At 43.2% G+C, this 20,496-nt stretch overlaps 2 protein-coding genes across 8 annotated transcripts in view; one reads left to right on the forward strand and one right to left on the reverse strand.

Moving 5' to 3' along the window:
* Ints14 (integrator complex subunit 14) overlaps positions 1-14,232 on the forward strand; it is a 29,840-nt gene extending 15,608 nt beyond the window's left edge. For all 7 annotated transcript variants that reach the window (XM_085689233.2, XM_048424207.3, XM_048424204.3 and 4 more), the window contains 5 exons: positions 1,899-2,043; positions 3,683-3,816; positions 9,767-9,885; positions 12,393-12,458; positions 13,382-14,232. In XM_085689233.2, coding sequence (XP_085545359.1) covers positions 1,899-2,043; positions 3,683-3,816; positions 9,767-9,885; positions 12,393-12,458; positions 13,382-13,633 — 716 coding nt within the window. In that variant the 3' untranslated portion in view covers positions 13,634-14,232. The remainder of the gene's footprint in view (positions 1-1,898; positions 2,044-3,682; positions 3,817-9,766; positions 9,886-12,392; positions 12,459-13,381) is intronic.
* A 287-nt stretch (positions 14,233-14,519) lies between these two features.
* Hacd3 (3-hydroxyacyl-CoA dehydratase 3) overlaps positions 14,520-20,496 on the reverse strand; it is a 36,705-nt gene continuing 30,728 nt past the window's right edge. Inside the window, exons 9-11 of the mRNA XM_048424208.3 lie at positions 19,460-19,566; positions 18,887-19,018; positions 14,520-15,992 (exon numbers count right to left, since the gene is read on the reverse strand). Coding sequence (XP_048280165.1) covers positions 15,916-15,992; positions 18,887-19,018; positions 19,460-19,566 — 316 coding nt within the window. The 3' untranslated portion in view covers positions 14,520-15,915. The remainder of the gene's footprint in view (positions 15,993-18,886; positions 19,019-19,459; positions 19,567-20,496) is intronic.

Below are 20,496 nucleotides of genomic sequence, written 5' to 3' on the forward strand. Positions count from 1 at the left end.
TATGCCAACCTCTAGCTTTTTGCCATGTTCATTTTCTGTATTCAAAACTGACCATCTTTACCAGCTCTCTTCAAGAAACGTATGTAGCAAGTCTTACTTCCAGCTACTGAATCATGTTCTGTTACTGCCTCATTATCTCGGCCACATTGACAACAAGAATCATTTGATGTTCTTTTGTTTGTTTTTTGAGCTAAGGTCTCACTCTGTACCTCAGACTCAGAACACCGTGTCTGCCTGAGCCTCCTGAGTGCTGGCATACAGGCACAAGCCCCCACGCCCCGTTCACAAGCAGAATCTTGATACTCACCCATAGCAGCTTATTGGGATCGTTGTGTTTATGAACTTATGTTCACAGAGAATGTCCAGATTGCCCTAATGGTCAGGTATGCCTAAATAATTACTAAGACAGAAAACAAGCAAAGTTTTGGAAGCAGGGAACAAACAAGGATAAATAGGGGAAGGCAGAACAGGGCAGTATTTTTAGGAGCATTGAATAGCCAGTCTCTACTGGAAGATTCCGCCTATTGCAGTGAAGAGTCCAAACAAGAGAGCAGATGGCTATTCCTAGAGGAAAGTTAACTGTAGGAAGACTCACCTACAGCAGCATGGGAGAGAACCTGGAGTCGGGAAGTTCAGTCAAGAAGCTCATAGAGGAACCCCTGTGTACTTGTGTCTGGTGTTTGAGGACTGTCAGCATAGGCCACACTTAACACTTCTTTATCTGATTCTGTTTAGTTGATGCCTCAAGCCTCTAGATGGCATCTCACTGAATTCCCAAAGGAATGGCACAAAACCGTTCTTTTATAGAGTTCCCTGGACTGTCACTCAATGGACACAAATGGTGTCCATTGGACAAGCCATAGGTGTCCTCCATTTAAAGTGTGTATAATTGGAATGAAGAAATGAACTCAGTAGTAAAGCACATGTCAATCACATCTAAAGCCCTAAATTTGATACCCAGCACCCAAAAAAAGAGAAAGGTTTATTTGTTTTTTAAATGGGCTAAGAAGTAGTGTAGTTGTTAAAGAACTTGCCTTGCAGACATGAAGACCTGAGTTCGGTCACTTATGTAAGCTGAGTGGGTACACACTTGTAGACCGCCTACTCTGGGGTAGGTCAGTCTCAATAACAAACAAACAAAAACAAAACAAAAATTTTGAAGAGAAAAATCTAGATAGGATGACAAAAGCTTGTAATCCCAAGACTTCGGAGACAAGAGACAGGAGGAACTCTGAAGCTCACTGGCCAGCTTTTGTAGCCTCATTGGTGAGCTCCAAGCCAGTTAAAAACCTGCTCAGAGTGGATGAATTTCTGAAAATAACACTTGAGATTGTCCTCTGGCCTCCACACATATGTGCTCATATGTACATGTATCTGCATACATGGGCGTGTACGTGTGCGTTTTTTTAAAAGAGAATGTTAAGTGGTACCTTATTTGTTTTTCAAGACAGGGTTTCTCTATGAGACAACCCTGACTGTCCTTTTTATACCATGCTGGCTCCAAATTTACCAAGATTTGCCTGTCTGCCTCCCAAGTGCTGGGATTAGAGGTGTGCACCACCACACCCGGACCACGTGGTGTCTTTTCAATGTATATTTACTGCATTTGTATAGTCATCATCACCTTCCATTTCTGAACCTTCTCATCATCCACCAAGAAGACCCTATTAACCATGGATCCTAATATTCCTTTTCTCTATGGGTTGCCTGTTCTGTATGTTTCGTATACATAGGATTAATACATTATTTGAAAAGTCTTTAAATGGTGATTTACCAGAAAACTGTGTTTTTCTAACTTGTTGTAATATTTCTTTACAGCTCCATGTATTTTTCCCTTCAAGGCAAGAAACAGTCAAGAGTTTAGTTTTGTAGCTAACTCTTGCTCATCTGTTTTACAGAAGGTGATGAAGTGGGTACTGGCATCACTGATGACAATGAAGATGAAAATTCAGCCAATCAGATCGCTGGCAAAATACCCAACTTCTGTGTGCTGCTCCATGGTAGCCTAAAAGTGGAAGGAATGGTGGCAATTGTACAACTAGGGTAAGAAGATTTCATTTGTATTTGGTTGACACAAAGGGAACGATAAGGTAAAATGTTTCACAGACATTGATGAAAGAAATGGATGATCTTGGTCACCTTTTCCTTTCCCTGCCCACTTCCCTTTCCCTTTCCTTTCCTACCTCCGTTATCTTATGCGTCTTTATCATCCCCAAAAGTGTGAAACCACCTTTGTGATTACGTTGATTTTATGGTCTATGCTTTCTCTGTGTTCCTCTTAATTTTTTTGTTCATATATTTACTGTATTTTTTGAGAGACCCAAAGCTAGTCTCACACCCATGATCCACCTGCCTCAGTCTCCAAAGTGCTGGAATTGCAGCTATACCAACCATACTTTTTCCTTTTTTTAAATCCTGTTTGACTTGCCTGGGTTTTGGTTATAGGACTCTGTGACTTTAATAGCTTAGCACTCAGGTTCCTCATTTATAAAATGGGAAAATAGAACTAAGTGGGGAGAAAGATGCTGCTTACATTGAGCATTTGCCATGTGCCAGGTATTCCTCCTGAGTATGTCATGTATGTTAATTAACATCATCCCAGCACTGCACGAGGTGAGAACAACACTGAAGCTTAGAGACACAGAGGAAATCACCCAAGATCACAAAGATAAAAAACTGAAGAGCCAGAGTTCTTAACTTACATGCAACCAGAACTCATGCAACCACCTTGTTGATTTCCTGCCCTGTGAGGAGAGAACTAGCTTTCATCCTCCCTGCAGTTATGAAATCTGCATAGCCTTCTGCTTCCCTTCTTGTGTCACCTGTTGTTGGAAAGAGGGGGTAGCCCTCTGGCCATGATTGACAGATACAAAAGATCAAAAGGTTAAGATTAACCACAGGAGGCATGTCTCCATCTCTGCTTAAGTGAAAATTCCAAAAAGAATAGTTATTTTCTTTCTTAGATTTTTAATTGTGTGCGTGTGTGTGTGTGTGTGTGTGTGTGTGTGTGTGTGTGTGTGTGTGTGTGTAGTCGAGTACAGGTGCGTGGAGGCCCAGAAACTGGAACTGGAGTTACAGGGGGTCATGAGCTGCCAAATATGGTTGCTCAGAACCAAACCCTGGTCCTCTGCAAGTGCAACAAGTGCCCTTAATAGTTACCTGATCTATTTCTTGGCACCCAGGCTACTGTTGGCTTATGATATGAGGGTCACCTAAGGCCCTTTCAGAAGCTGGGGCCTAGACTGTTACCTGACTGCTGGAAGACCTTGCTGTAGTGTCGTCACTGCTGTGACGTCAGGGGCCTCAGCTCTTACTCCTCTGTGCTTGGACTGCTGCTTCCTGTGCTTTGCAGGGTTTGTCTTTTCTAAACTGCTTTCACTGTACACACACAATTTTGTCTAACTAATATGTGTCTCAGAGATTTGGAAATACTATGTGCATTTTGGGAGTTTAAGATTTGGCTTTGGGCCGGGTGGCACATGTCTTTAATCCCAGCACTTGGGAGGCAGAGGCAGGTGTATTTCTGTGAGTTCAAGGCCAGCCTGGGCTACAAGAGCTAGTTCCAGGACAGGCTCCAAAGCTACAGAGAAACTCTGTCTCAAAAAAAAAAAGCAAAACCTCAACTTCTTAACCTGACAATCCGAGGCTTGATGGTCTGCTCTTCCATCTTCTCTCCTTCTAGTCCTGAATGGCATGGGATGCTCTACTCGCAAGCTGATAGCAAGAAGAAGTCAAACCTCATGATGTCTCTCTTTGAGCCTGGCCCAGAACCTCTCCCATGGCTGGGGAAAATGGCACAGTTGGGTCCCATTTCAGGTATAACCCAGACCAGAGTCTACTTACTTGACTTGGTTGTCTCTAAGCTGTTCTGAATGTCTTTGGGTGTTGTTGGAGCATGCCTGACCACTCTGATGCTGGGTACGTACATAGAGAACCTCAGAGTGTTTGAGGCTTGCATCTAACTTTCTCAGCTCAAGGAAAAAAAAAAAAGTTTATATTAACTAAAATAAGTATCTTTGTTTATATTTATATTGACTATTATATATATTTTTTAATTGACAATATTTATATTGGCAGTAGTGTTGTTAGCTGCTCTGAATGGAAAACTCCATGTTTTTCTTTTGTACAGTCAGTCATTCTTAGGTCACAGAGTCCTCTTCCTCCTGGAAATGCTTTTCTCTTGACTTGAGAGGTGTTGCTACTGGTTTTTGTCTGGCTTTCCTATTTCATGTCTCCTTGTCTTCCTGTTGCCTCCATTTCCAAAATGATCTTTGTTTTCTCCTGTTGTTTGTGCTCTTTCTGGCTTCTTTCTTCAGCTATAGTGGGTTCAGACTCCCAGATCTTCTCCTTGAGTCTCAGCTGGTGTCCCTCACGTCTGTATGTCATGTTTCCAGTTCTCAGCTGCACTTTCAGCATCAAGCTCAGCATATGCAGAGACCATTGTCTCCTCCTCCCACTACTTACACTGTTCCTCCTTCTCACTTTGCTGTACTTACCTTTGACCCTGTTGATTCCATTTCCAGTTCAGAAACATCTATCCGTTCTGTGCCAGGTAGATAGAAGGTAGCTGGAGTTTCCAGACTCTAGTGGGAATTGGACTCAACAGAGAGCAAGTCAGGTCAGCCAGGACAGGGTGATCAGATCAGCTGTCTGTGACTCAGGAGATCTTCACAGGGCAGAAGCATACTGGCTGAGTTTTGAAGAATAGTTTGTTGAACTGATAAAGAAAGGGCTATTGATTAAAATAATAAAAAAAAGAAAGGACTGTTGAATACCCTTCTACAGGAAGGGAAGAAACTGTAGCACTCTGAGCACATCAGGAGAGGCAGAAGGTAGGTTAGACATTGGCTGTGGTTAGAGCTGACTAGGCCTGCTCTGAAATGACTTCTGCAGATAATGGGCAGCACAGCTGAGCAGGATGATCAGCTCCTGGATTAGGACAGCACTCAGGATAGCAGTTAGGAGATGTGTTCAGATGCTGGTGTCCCTAATCCAGGTAAGAGATACAAATAAAATTTGCACTCCAGGGCTGGTGCTGGTAGAATACTTGCCTTGCAATGCATGAAGCTCTGGGTTCAATCCTCGGTACCTTCTATATCTGGGTGTGGCCAACAAGGCCACACCTCCTAATCCTTCCCAAACAGCTCCACTAACTAGGGACCTAGCATTCAAATATATGAGCCTTTGGGGCCATTCTCACTGAAACCACCACAACAGTCTATGAATTGAAAGTGAACAAGAGAATAGACTTGGGGTAAACATTTATTCATCCTATTTGAGCCTGTGAAACACCAGGGAAGTGCCCAAAGGCAGTCCCTGCAGGAGTCAAGGGAGGAAAGCAACAATTATAGCAGATCACTCTGGGCCACAGGGTGAGAGAGAATGGGGTTACTTAAGGGGTAGCTCACAAATTTGAGTTGTTTTTTGTTTTGTTTTGTTTTGAGACAGGGTTTCTCGGGGCCTGTTCTGGAACTAGCTCTTGTAGACCAGGCTGGCCTTGAACTCACTGAGATCTGCCTGCCTCTGCCTCCCGAGTGCTGGGATTAAAAGCTTACACCACCACTGCCTGGCTATGATTTATTTATTATATATACAACATTCCTTCCATGTATGCCTGCATGCCAGGTTACCAGATCTCATTAAAGATGGCCCTGAGCCACCATATGGTTGCTGGAAATTGAACTCAGGACCTCTGGAAGAGCAGTCAGTACTCTTAACCACTGAGCCATCTCTCCAGCCCCTTTGAGCTTTTAATGTATGAAAATAAACTTTAGAAATTCTATTTTCTGGGCCACACATGTAGAGATTTACATTCAGGCAGTATACACCAAACTGACTGTTTTGTTTTGCCTGTTTTTGTATTGGTATGGTGTTTCTTCTCTTCAGTGGGACTATGAAACCTAGCATTTATTGAACTTCAGTTTGTCAAGCACTGTACTAATGGTGTACAGGGCTGTCCTCCCATCAAACTGCTTCTTCATAGGTCCAGCTGTGTCCACTTGTAAAAGATCATCCCAGCTGGGTTTGATGACTGTTGTTCCCTCGTAAAGGGGGCAGGAAAGTCACGGGACTCTCATCAGAGTACCTGCCCCCCATACATACATACATACATACACACCACGTTTGTGCAATTCTGCCCTAATTGCATGTGACCTCCTGGGACAGGCTAGAGTATATAAGCAGGAAAGGACTAAAGAAGGGAGCCATCAGTGCAGCTGTGAGAAAGCCAACATACATGCTGGTAAAGACACTGTCTGGCCTTTTGGGGCAGGGGAACACCTACATTCCTGTAAGTAACCTTTTCCCTATGCTCCATAAGTAAGATCAGTAAACTTATTAGTTACCCAGGGTGAATTTAGGAGGAATTGTGCCTTGGTTTGTTATGTGGAGCTTCAGGACAGGAAGAGGCATTGTTTACAGCTCCCCAGAGAAAAGACTTTTAGCAACAGCAAGAAACTGCAGAATTGACCATTTTGTTTAATTTCAGATTGGGACTGGCATGGTTACAGATGGCAGTAAGAAAGCCTGTGCTGAGGGCTGCTGAGGCAGTGTAGTAGCTCTCATCTCAGGGGTAGAGTACCAGACAAGCAGCAGAAGGCAGGTTTTAGAGGATGCCCTCCATGCTGGTGAAGAAAGGGAGACAGCTGGAGTTCTTCTGCCTGTGGCCCTGGGGACTTAAGGCAAACCTTGTTCATTTCCATGGATCAGGAAGAGTTGAAACTGGTAGAGTTGGCCTGTAACCCTCGTCTCTTTCCCATAGAGCCCAATCTTTCTTGGTTTTGCCCTGTCCAAAAGGTTCCCCAGATGACATTTCTCATCCAAACCTCAACAGAAAATATGTGTAAGGTGTATGATACACAGTGGGCATATAATTGCAAGTGCTGTTTTGGTTGTTTTTCAGAGCAGAACATACAAATACATTGTTTATATCAATCCTTCCTAGTTCTGCCCCAGAGACAGTCATTTGTTTCTTTTGATATCTTTACCTACCTTCCTAAGCAACACAAGTACATAGCTAAGTTTTAATTTATTTTCCATTTTTAAATGGGGTAGGTATGTATGTTGCTGGGACATACATGACTTTTCTGTTTCATGACTGGCTGAGGAAAGAGTGTGAGTGACATGTCTATTTTGAAATCTTGCACATTTGGGAACATCTCATTTCTTCTTTTACACTTGATTGGCAGTTTGGCCTGCCAGTGCCTTTGTACCTCTGTTATTCTGAGTTTTCAGAGGAGAGCTGTAGCTATTGCTTTCTACATTCATTTGCTTGAACCCGTGCTGAGCATGTGAGTTCTGACTTTCCTCCCTCTCTGTTCTTCTTCTGGGGCAGTGTTTGTATGTACCTCTTTCATTTTCCCATTTGTTTTGTTTTGTTGTGATTTGTTCTTTATCTTCAACTTTACCATGCACCTATGGTTTTTTTGTTTTTATTTCTATTATCATATCTTCTTGTTCTTTTTCATAAGTGCAGTATTTTCTGTTAATGAAAGTTTCTGCAAATGAAAGTACCATATATAAGTTCCAAACAAAGTTCAGAGGCTGTGGCTAGATGTTGGCATATTTGGTACTGACCCTGAATGCTGTAGAATAACTGGATGCAAAGAAATCACTGTCAGAAAAACTTGAGCCAGTCATGGGTGAGTAGATTAGCATCTGGTCCTGGAATATAAACAGGTTAAATGGAGTAGGTAGGGAACAGCAATATTGAATGATGGGAAACCAGTATCCTGAATCACTGTGAAACCTTGGGTATGCCCACCATTTTGAGCCTTACTTGTTTTTAATAGCTATTGCTATTCCTTTTCTGGGTGACACTGTGGAGAGACACCTAATTAGAATTTAATAATTCTTCTTTTGTTTTAAATAATTATTCTTTGTATTCCCTAAAGCAAAAAATAAATATCTTCTCTAGGCACAATTCCTAGCACAGTATGTGTTATATACAGAGATCTTGCTGTAGGTGATGAATAAATGAATGAATGGGGGCAGGAGAGCATTCTGGGCAAGGCAGGCAATGATCAAATGGGGACAAGGAAGTCGGAAATAAGGATGCTGTGTGGGAGAGGACTAGGGAGACCTTGGCCTGGCTTAAAGGGGTTTCTATATTGGTAAGTACTAATGGAAATACATCTAAAAAGTTGGAGCAGTGCTTTTAGTGGAGAAGAGGGTTGTGTGCTGATAGAGGTACTCTGGTCCAATATTAAGGTGTTGCTTAGTTGACTGGTCAGTTGTGAGGTTGAGTCCACTCAGCCCAGACTGGCTTCAGTTCACAGCAGCCCTGTTTTGTCTCCTGAGTGCTATTGTTAGCAGGGGTTTTTGATTAATGACCAAATCAGGAATAAAGAATTTGGGCCTCACAGTGGGAGCAAAGGCTGTCTCTTGACTCTTTTGCCTGCTTTTAGGATCCTTTTTTCCTACTGGGTTGCCTCATTTAATTGTGAGGAGGTACCTAGTCTTATCGCAACTTGATATTCCATGTTGATTGATATCCTCAGGAGGCCTGCCCTTCTCTGAAGGGAAACAGAGGAGGAGTGGATCCAGGAAGATGGGGGAGGTGGGACTGGGAGGAGAGAAGGAGGGGAAACTGTGGTTGGGATATAATATTTGAGAATTAAAAAACAAACAAAAAAAATTGCGGCTCAGCTAGGCATGGTGACCCATACTTTTAATTCTAGCACTGGGGCAGGAGTGGGGTAGGGGGAGCAGGGGTGGAGACAGATATTTGAATTTGAGGCCAGCCTGGTCTATAGAGCAAATTCCAGGACAGCCAGGACTACACAGAGAAACCTTGGGGGGCGGGGGGTGGGCTCAGTTTGACAAATTGGTCTAATTCCAATTTTCAACATGAGTATTTGGGCAAAGGACTTCAGCTTCCAGAACTGGTAGGAAAGATCTCCTGCCATGGTAACAGAAGGCAAAGGACGCCTCTAGGTGTGTGTTCTATAAATGTGTAGTGGTTCCATTGACTCAGGAAGCATTGATCTGCATACTACAAAACTGCAGTAGCTTTAAGGAATTTGACTGTCAGAATTTCTGTGTGTGTGTTAGTTTTGAAACAAGGTCTTACAATACAACTCCAGCTTTTTTGTTTGTTTGTTTTTGAGACAGGGTTTCTCGGTAGTTTTTGGAGCCTGTCCTGGAACTAGCTCTTGTAGACCAGGTTGGCCTCTAACTCACAGAGATCCGCCTGCCTCTGCCTCCCGAGTGCTGGGATTAAAGGCTTGCCCCACCACCGCCCAGCCAACTCCAGCTTTTTTATCTGCCTCGACTATATATTGTGACTCCATAGCTACTAACCACATAGACTATCTAAATTTAAAATTAAGGAACTTATAAAATTGAGGTCTAGGTCAAGTGTTCAGTGAGTGACTGGTGGCTGTGATGTCAGCGCAGGTGTATATGTTTCTCGAACCATGGAAAGTTTGGGTGAAGTGTTCCGGGCCAAACTATAAAACTGTGTGTGTGTAGCTTTAAATTATGTTCTCCCAGTGTGTGTTCTTGTTTTGCCCCTTTGACCTTTATGTATAAAGCTAATATGAAGCTGATTTCTTTAAGGACATTAAGCTGGTTTTCATTTAGCTAGGTCCCCTCTGATTGTTAGCTCTCCTATTCAGTGACCTGCCTGTTGAGAACAGGTTCTCCAATGTGACTGGAGTTAATGCAGTTTCTTGAATAATGATGGGTGATTCAAAAAGCTAATTGCCTAATTGGAAATGTAATTGTGTTCTCCAGTGTCATTTTCAAAATTGTCTTTTTCTTTTAGATGCTAAAGAAAACCCTTATGGGGAGGACGACAACAAGAGTCCATTCCCCCTGCAGCCCAAAAACAAACGCAGTTACGCCCAGAATGTGACTGTCTGGATCAAACCCAGCGGCCTGCAGGTAATGACAGTGTTCACATTGCTTTCCGCTGGGGGCAGTGAAAGCATTTAATTTTTCTCTCCTTTGATGCTACGTAATTCATTTACTTCTAATGCCTGTCCTTATTTCCCAAAAGGATATGAGATGGCCTACAGTGAGACACATAGATAACAAAATCATTTTTTACAAAGTTTAGAGCATTAACAAACATTGTAATTATATTTGAGAACTTTGGTTCTGGACTTCCTGCTATCATGGCCAAAAAAACAACAAATGGGTTGTATAGTTTTTCTTGTCTAATAACAGGACACATGGCACCATTTCCAGAGAAGTGTATTTTTCCAGCATTGGATTTTATTTATTTTGTATTTTTGAGGCAGTCTCATACAGTCCAGGCTGGCCTTGAATGCCTCATCCTCCTGCATCCACTTGCTAAGTGCTGGGATTACAGACATAAGCCATCACACCTAGTTTCTCAGCACTGGATTTTTAGAAATATTTCTTGGGAATTTTGCACATCAGTACAATGTATTTGATCACATCCACCCCTTTCCCTTCTAACTTCTCCCAGGTCCTCCCCAACATACCCTCTTTCTAAATTCATATATATTTTTTTTAATTTTTAAAAAAGTAACCTAGCAAATCCAATTAGTGCTGCCCACATCACACATGGGTGTAGAGCCATGCACCAAAGCATGAGTAACCTACCAGGGGCCATGTCCTTAAGAAAACTGAGGCTCCCTCACCAAATGATGATCAGCTGCTGTAGATCTTTGGTTAGGGGTGGGGCCTCATGGGCCAACATTGGACTTGAGTTTAAAAGTCTTCACGTGCTAAGTTGTAGGATTTTTTTTCTTGGGGTGCAGGGTAAAACAGGGTCTCACTCTACTGTAGCCTTAGCTGTCCTGAACTGGCGATGTAGGTAGACCAGGCTGGCCTCAAACTCATAAAGATCTCCCCAGTCTCTGCCTCCTGAGTGTTGTGATTAAAGGCCTTCACTACCACACCTGGCCGTTATGTTAGTTTTTAATGAAGCAGAGTTAAGGTTTAATAATTTTAGTATAGGCCTGAGGGTTACAAGAAAGGACTGTGCATAGAGGAAAGACAGGCCTAAGAGCATACTGTTAGTGTGGACTTCTCTAAAGAGTTACAAAATGTCAGATAGGCCCAAGTGTGGGTAGAGCTTCTCAAGAGTAAGTTCCCCACAGTGTTCAAAAAGGCCTAAATTTGGTTATTTCTTCTATCCCTACAGTAAAATCCAAGCCAGAGTGTGTGTGTTCAGTTTATAAACAGAAAAGGTTTGTTTGGACTTATGGGTTTGGGAGCCTGCAGAGCTTTGACCCTGTGATACCATCATGGCAGAAACTGATAGAGGAGCAAAATTGCTTATCTTGTAACCAAGAGGCAAAACAGAGACCAGAGAAAAGCCAGGGTTCCTCGGTTCCCTTAATGGTGCTGCCCTCCAAGGGGCTCCAGCCACACAACATTATAATTCGCAACTCAGTTCCATAGGGAGTTGTAATTGTTACCTAAGGATGGCGCATCCAGGCAAGGCACCCAAGGACCGTTCTCCTTCCACTGACGCAGTCACTTATTTCTATTGTAACAGCCACTTGGGAAACCCCCTTTTCCTTTGGGCACCTTAGCCGGGCAGTGGTGGCACACACCTTTAATCCCAGCACTTGGGAGGCAGAGGCAGGCAGATCTCTGTGAGTTCGAGGCCAGCCTGGTCTACAAGAGCTAGTTCCAGGACAGGCTCCAGAGCTACACAGAAAAACCCGGTCTTGAAAAAAGAAAAAAAAAAAAAGGTTTCTTTAAGCTCAGTGCACTGAGAAGAGGCATTCCAGCTGACGAAGTGCTTCTGTTGACTGTGTTGGCTCCTTGAGACCTTTCCCTAGAGGCTGAAGCAATCCTGCCTTGACTAAGGGGGCTGTAGCCTCGTCTCTGTTCCTTCCTTGTCTATCCCTGACCCCAGAACTCTGGCCAGGAGGCTCAGAGCTACTTTGACTGAATCACTATTTTAGCCCTGGATTTTTGTTTTCTTATTCTAGTAACGTACACATTAAATTTACCATTTCATCCATTTAAAGGTGTACAGGTTCAGCAGTGTATACTGTAAGGTGGTCATTGGCACCACCTAGTTCCAGACAGGAAACTCCAGTGTGCTTAACCACTGAACCATGTCTCCAGCCCCATTTTGAGCTGATCTTTTTTTGTAATGTCCTGTGATCTAAAGGTCCAACTTTTTTTTTGCACTCATTCAGTTTTCAACAACAGTTATTCTTTCCCCATCAATGGTCTATCCATAGATTTGTGGGTGCACTGGGTCTATTTCTATGAGATGATTGATTTAATACCATCAAGCCTTTTAAAGGAGGAAGGTGTTTTTGCCATTGTTGAGCAGAATACTAATATCATCTTAGAAGGATTCTTCATGTTGACAGTCTGTTCTTTTAAGCTACTGGGTTGGTTTTTTTTTTCTTTAAAGCCACAAAATTCTAATGTTGAATTCTTTTTATGCCTCATAGACAGATGTACAGAAGATCTTAAGAAATGCGAGGAAGCTCCCTGAAAAAACACAGACATTCTATAAGGTGAGACTGTCTGAACTGTAGTAGAGAAATCATGGTAGTTAGAGTGTGGGGTAGAAGTGTGAGTGTGCACCGCGTGATTACGGTGAGGCGCTCCTGTAACCTCAGGTGAGCAGCTCTCGGATATCACACCTACCTTGTCTGAGCATCATCTTACTGCCTTCAAACCTAGTTACTAACAATCTGGGGACATTGGACAAAATACAGTTTTAATCAGAGTTCAATAAGAAAGCTTTTCAGCCAGCCAGACCCCCCAGAGCTGTGACCCATACAGGCTCTTGTCCTCTGCGCAGCTGCAGCCTGTCTGCAGTCTGTCTCTCCTACTTGTGTTCAGTTCAAGAAGGAAGACTTGGTATTGAGGTGATCGTTCATCTTCCCTAATATAGTATAACCAGCACCATGCCTGAGAAACTGAAAGGGCCCCTGCAACTGGCTGCTTCATGTCTTCAAGTAGATGAGGATAGGAGTCTCCTCCCTGGGAAAACAAGGCCTGAGACCAGAGCGGCTCCTCAGCTTGCCCGCAACATGCCCTAGTGGCTAATGGGGTGCTTTTGTATTTCTCTGGTCTGTCCCCAAATGTGTTCACTGTCACTCACACTCCAAATCTACATTAGAGACGCACCAGGCTACAAGGCCAAGACTTGGAGCAAGCCTTTCCCATGCCTGATTAGGAGACAGAAACTAGCTGGCAAGAATGCTGTATGAAAGGTGCTTTCTGGGTTTGGCGGAAGTGCACATTAATGGTGATCAGCTTGCTGGCTAACCTACTGCTGAGCATACTGCAGACACCACTTGCCAGTTACGCCTCACACTGCTGTCCTTGGTTCTTATTTAAAGAAACGCTTCCTAAGTTGAGGTCAAAAAGAACTGACTTTAAAGCAGAGTGCTTGGAAAATTGTATGAAGAAAACTGTCCATCTGTTTCAGGAACTGAATAGGTTACGAAAAGCTGCCTTAGCCTTTGGTTTCCTGGACCTGCTCAAAGGAGTGGCCGACATGTTGGAGAGGGAGTGCACCCTGCTGCCTGACACAGCCCACCCAGATGCAGCATTCCAGCTCACCCACGCTGCCCAGCAGCTCAAGCTGGCCAGCACCGGCACCTCCGAGTATGCTGCATATGACCACAACATCACACCCCTGCACACGGACTTCTCAGGGAGCAGCACTGAAAGAATGTGATGCTAACCTCTGGAGCTTTCCTTCTCTGCTCATTTTGTCTGAAAATGAGCCCATTCAACCCCAAATAGCTATCCAAGGACCTCGAGCTGTCTCAAGCAGCACTGCCAGTTTGAATGTCTCTACTACAGTCTGAGAAAGGTTCGAAGGGTGGTTGTCTGGGGCTTTCACACTAGCTCTATGGGGCTTAGTCCAAAACAGCTTTTGTTTCATGTTGAGCACAACTCCTGAGACGCTTGGACAGATGAGGACAGAGCTCCACTGCCGCCCTCAGGAAGCCTGCCCAGCAAGGGCCTACCCGCATCCAAAAAGCAACTTTTTTTTACAAGTTTACGTCTCGTTTATAAGGACATTCTTATCTACTGTGCTTAGAATGAGCAATCCAGACGTCTAAAACTTGCCTAAGTACAAACCTGATGCCACCAAGTTTCAAAATTTTTCTGAGAACTTGTTCAAATGCAGTGGCAATGCTCAGGTGCTTCTGGTATATCTTGAGGTAGAAATCTTTAGACAGTAACCACATATGTGTAAAATCACTCCTGTTCATGTTTTTAAATGAAAATTAAATATTTGATTTTCTATAAAATGATTTCATTTAGAAACATGTTGTTTTGCTCTATCTTATCCCTTGAATATAATTCAGCTTCCAAAATGTCATATTCCTAAGTCCTGACATTTCTTAGATTCTATATAACTTCCTAGCTTCTGACAATGATCAAGATTTGCACCTCAGCCAGGTCCTGGCCAGTGTGGTTCACTGACAGAAGTCGGGCTTCCAAAGGCTCTGTCACTGCTTATGGTTTAGTGTGCTGAAGTACTATGCAATATTTGCCTACGCAAAGATTTACCCATTTGAAAACCTTTAGTGTGAATAATCTTTAAACACAAATTATTAGGATTTTGACTGTAAATGTTTTAATAGAAATACACAATCTTTCACTTTCTCAGACAGCAACAAAGGGGATGCTAACAGCAACTAGAACGTGGGATTTTCCACAAGGATGCAGCACAGTTGGCTGCAAAGCTAACCTGCCTGGTCAGTCCCACCGCCAGTGGAAGCAACGCCAGAAGGCACTACCAACAAGCATTGACAGAAGCTGCAAACCTGGAAACTACTCTTCAATGAGATGAGGTTGTCAGACCAGCCAGCTTAATGCTGATCCACTTTGGGCTCATTGAGACAGCAGAAGCCACCTTTCCCCAAGAGTAGAAGAGCTCTTGTTTGTAGTGTTACCTCATCACTAGGTTTACATGGAATATGGTAGTGAGACTGACGACATCTTGTACAAAGGCCAGCCCTAAGGTCTAGGTTTTATTAAGTTCCCCTTTTGGGGGTTTTCCTGCAGGAATCCTGGTGATTTCCCAGCTCAAGTTCCCACTGTGCACAGGTTTTAAAAAATAAAATAAAAATAAACAGGAGTCTAAAGTTCAAATCACTCAAAGAAATACAAGACAATGAGCTAGTCCAAGAATTGTAGGCCGACTGTGTGCACAGCCCAGGACAGCTTGTAGGTGTATCTGGCCTACTTTAGTATTTGCCACTGGCTCCCATTAGAACAGCTGTCTAGCTCCCCAAATCTGTTTCCTTCTGACCCCTGCAGCCATTCATTCACATTTGGAACTTATAATATCAGTGTTTTGCAAGTAATGCTCCCTCTTTCTCCAGTGTTGCAGACAGTTCTGATTTAGCTAAGAATGAAATATTCATGATGTTCCCAGGTTCTGATGGCTTTAAATCATTCTGCCTCTTTGATGCCCATGCTGCTAAGTGCTGTAGTAGTGAAAGTCTTTAAGCAAAAGACATCAAATTCAAAGTGTTCTCCAGCCCTACTCTGGAGATGTAGCCCTACTCAAAAATGTTTAATCAATGACCAAATTTACCTGATTTTCAAAATGTCAGTTCTACCCCCTAAACAAGTAACCCTTTGGGTATAATATATATTAGGTCCTGCCTGGGTCACTTTGGATAATTTTCAATGGAGAAATGTAGTTGTGTCCTAACTGTAAAGATAAGACAGTACCTGTAGGGAAGAGCAGACTGACATGTAGGGCCAGTCTAGCTGTCATTAAATACAGAAGCATGAACCTGTTGTCAGATACCAGAAATCCTTGTCATGCAAGTACAACACTAAGATAAAATACAGTTAAGTTCAGGAATGTTACTGGGGAAAGGAGATAGCCTTACTTAAAAAATAATAACAATAACTTTTACATCAGTACAAGAAGGTAAAATGGTAAGAATCATAGATTCAGCTCAACCCGGCACAAAGCTACCGAATTTCTCTTTAGTGGAGCTTTTTCTTTCTTTGTCCATACCGCCGCCTGCGCTGTTTATAAAGGTGACGAAAATTAATATATAACCCTGCAAAAAAAGAAAACACTGATTAGATGTCTTTGTGGCTGGAAGTGGAGGTTCTGTGGTTTGTTTCCCGTGCTTCACAGCACTCAATGTATTGATCAGATACATCTTAAGGTCCCACCAGCCTCATGCTCCGCCGTGCAGGTTTAGACAAGGATAAATCCTGTATAGTGGACAACTTAGATTTAACTTTTTATCATACTTTATCTCCTATAATCTGATCATCTGACCATTTTTTAATATGATCATTTTTGATCAGATTTTGATCATTTTTGAGACATTTTAATATTGATATGATCATCGATACAGTTTATACCCTTACATAAATGATTAAGTTCAAAAATTTTTTTGCTTGTTTTTCTCCTTATGCATTTATTGAAATGCCCAAATCAAAACCTGCAAGACTATTCAAGAACACATTTAGTAAGCAGCAGTCTAGACCAACAACACAGTAGTGAGGAAACAGGATTTCAGAGTCAAGTTCCAATTCTACCTGGCCAGTAAGTTCTGAAGCTTAGCCTCACCTCCGTTCCCTCATTTGTACAACAGGGATGAAAACCCTCCACAGACTTACTGTGAGAGAATGGTATAGAAAATTCCTTGACCTACGAATATGCACTACCTGGTGAAGACCTGAAGTTGGGACTTCTTCATTCTCAAGAAGGATGCACACCTTGCAAAATTAGCAACAGTAACAGAAAGGAAAGATAACAGAGTCGGTGCATATAAAAATAGTCCTATCCTTTCTTGGATTACTTTCTATTACCCAGACTAGCCTTAGTCTCCCTGCTGCTGTGGTTATAAATGTGAGCCGCCACACAGGAACTCCAACATCTTTACTAGATCCTGGGGGATCCCAAGGGAGTTAGGACTCCCACACTAAGTGACAGAGATCACTAGGCTTTCTAACTCCTCTGGGTACGGGTACTGTTCTTGCCATTCAGAGTGGCAGCCTCTAAGATGGTCATTATGACCCCTCTCCAGTATTTCATACCTTGCCAATCTGGATTATGGCATGCATTTCTGCTAGTAGGTTACAGAAGGTGCTATGGCTTCTGGCTGTCCCTCTTCTCACTCAGTAAAGACATGTCAGGAGCAGTCACATGGAGAGGGTAAGTAATGGTCCCGCATGTGAGGTCTAATCTATGGAAGTTACAGCCCCAGCAGGCCTGACTCGAAGTCTGTGAGACCTGGAACCAAAAGCACCTCCTAGGCCACTTCCTGGCTCTCAGTAATTGATTTAAAAAATACTTGCTTTTCAGCTGCTAGTGGTTGAACCTGCTGTTACCAGCAATGTAGACAGCTATGCTTATTTAAGTCCACTAAACCAAATATAGCAGATGTGATAGTTTGAATGTAATGGCTCCTATAATCTCAGAGGGAGTAGCACTATTTGAAGGTGTGGCTTTGTTGGAATAGGTATGGCCTTGCTGGAGGAAGTGTGTCACTGTGGAGGTGGACTTTGAGGTCTCTCTTGCTCAAGCTTCCCTCAGTGTGACTTTTAGCTGACTTCCTGTTGCCTACAAGACGTAGGCATATCAGCTACTCCAGCACCACATCTGTCTATACGCTGCCATGCTCCCCATCATGATGATAATGAACCGAACCTCTGAAACTGTAAGCAAGCCACCCCTATTAACAGTTTTCTTTATAACAATTGTCATGGTATCTTCACAGCAACAGAAACCCTAACTAAGACAGCAGGCATATATATATAAAATCTAAAATCTAAACAGACATTTAAAAGGAATCCTTTACGTTACCTTTCAAATAAATAAGGGTTTTTAAAATGTTTTTTAAAGATTTATTTATTTATTTATTTATTTAATGTGTGTGAGTGCTCTATCTGCAGGTATGCCATTATGCAGAAAAGGGCATTAGATCCCACTATAGATGGTTGTGAGATACCGGATGATGCTGGGAATTGAACTCAGGCCCTCTTAACTGCTGAGCCATCTCTCCAGCCCCCTAAGGTTTATTTCTTGTTCCCATTAGTTCTTAACTTATATGAATTAATTTAGAGTTTATGTTTTATACAAACCTAAATTGCTAAGTAGGTGGTCATGACCAGCAGGAAGCTTTCCAACAACCTGAGAGGCCATCACTACCTCCTTCCCTTGCCACCAGCTGTATTTCCACCTTTCTTTTCTTCCTCCAGGAGACAGGGTTTCTCTGTGTAGCCCAGGCTGTCCTAGAATTCACTCACAACCTCAAACTCAGAGAACCTCCTGCCTCTGCCTCCTGAGTGCTGGGACTAAAGGTGTGCACTACTACTGCCCAGCTTATAATTCCACCTCTAACCTGTGGATGAGGAATTAATGTGCCGCTCCAGGAAATGTGGCAGGAGCTCTATTTCAACGTGTTTGTTTTTGTTTTCAAAACAGGGTTTCTCTGTAGCTTTGGAGCCTGTCCTAGAACTTGCTCTGTAGACCAGGCTGGCCTTGAACTCACAAAGATCTGCCTGCCTCCGCCTCTGGAGTGCTGGGATTAAAAGTGTGCGCATGACTGCCCATCTTATATCTCAGTTTTTTTTTGAGACTGGGCTCAAATTCCTGTGCTTAAACAACCCTGCCTCAGCCCTCAAGCTAGTCAGAATAGAGGCAGCATAGCTATCTCCTGCTCTAGAAGGGTTCCTTAGTCACTCCTCAAGAGATAACCTGTGCTATTTCCCCAATATCCATATCTCAGACAGACTCCCAGTGACCAAGAAAGTCATAGTTCAGCTACTTAGACCAAAAAGAAAAGATCTCCATATGCAGCATACTCCTACCGGTCTGTTTTCAAAACCTTCCCTGCCACTCTTTCAGAAGTAGAACTGTAACAAGGATGCTGAACAGAAGCGCTTGGCTCTCCTGTCTAACACATGGCAGAAATGTGCATATATAGCCAGTACTTACCTAAGAATAACATCACAAGGTAAACCTGAAGGAAGAAGGAAAATCGGACTTTCATCTTCACTGGATATGGCAAAGTAAAACTGAACCTTCCTGACTCGTTGAATACTGGAATGGACTGGATCACTGCCACAGCTGGAAGGAAACAAACAGATAATGAGAAGCTCATGGAACAGGTGCATGAAGCCACAGCCTCCAGCAGCTCAGGCCTCAGGTCCAGCCTCCTCCCTCGACCTCTCACATCGCCTCTAAGCTGTCAACAGACCGCTGAGAACAGCCCTCGCACTGGGCTGCTATGGGCTTGTCAGGAATAAGATCTCACTTTGGAATACTAAGGACAGCATGTCAATAAAGAGCATGCATGCAGCTCCTGAGCACCCTCCTCCAAGTCTTGTGAAATGAGCCCCACATCTCTGGAACAGCACAAGAAATATGCAAAGAGGTCATCAAAAGAAATCCCTGCAAAGTCTTAGCAGCACCTTGAGTAGACCAAGGCTGGCAGACGCAGAAACGGCCTTTTAACCCCTGGGGCACCCCTGGGAGTTACACTATGAGACAGAAAGTTTCTGAAAATACCTTCTGACAAGCATCCCAGGGGGTATAAGGGAATCCACATAGTGTAACGGAGCCATGTGAGCACGCTCCAGTCCATGTCGATGCAGGACAGCATGTAGAAGGGGTACCTGTGGAGAACAGAGTTCAGTTCTGAATTCGACCCCAGATGAGCACTCACAAATACCAAAGGGTTTGCCACCTGCAGCATGTGGGTTAGCTATTCACAAACCCCCATCACACTCCACTCCAACTCCACAGAGGATGGCAGGCTCAGCTACACGCTGGATGGTTAGAACCTAATTGGCTTTGTTCTCATCTATGCTCCCAGTGGGTAGAGATGCCAAACTCTACCTCTGGATAAATAGATGGTCCTAAAATAGACAAAAAGCTTCTAATCTAGAGTCAGAAATGCTCAGCCTTAAAGAGACATCACCCTAGGCATGTTTTTAGTCCCAGCACAGAGGAGGTAGAGGCAGGCAGATGTCTGAGTTCAAGGACAGCCCAATCTATGTAACAAGGCCAGTCAAGGCTACACTGTCCCTGACTGAAAAAAAAAAAAATTTAAAAAGAAACATCACAAGAAATTCATTTCTTCCCAAATAGAAAATGTTAAAATCAAGGACCTTGAATCTGTTTCATACTTTTGCATCCAGCACACCTGAGGGTACAGACCCAGGCACAGCTGAGACATGGGCCAAGCACCACTGCCTCTTTCCAGTGCACCATGAACTCTCAAACTATCACTACTCACATCTAGAGCTGCGGAGGCAATCAGCAGAAGCCTAGCTGCATAGGACTCGGTGGGGAAGCAGACACTGGATGGCGTAGCTAAAAAGGAACACAACTGGTAGATTCTTCTGTTGTCTATAGATCAGGCTGACCTCAAATTCATGGTAATCTTCCTGCCTCAGCCTTTGGAGTTCTGGAATTACAGATGTATGCCACTATACCAGGCACTGAATCAATTTTTCAAAAGTTATTTTTTTTTTACTGACAATTCAAAGGGGAAAAAAATAGCTAAGCTAAGCTCAAGACTTGAGCACGCTTGAGGAAGAGCT

Source organism: Myodes glareolus, chromosome 4 (genome assembly GCF_982192425.1).
Source record: "Myodes glareolus chromosome 4, mMyoGla1.1, whole genome shotgun sequence".
Classification (NCBI taxonomy): Eukaryota; Metazoa; Chordata; class Mammalia; order Rodentia; family Cricetidae; genus Myodes; species Myodes glareolus.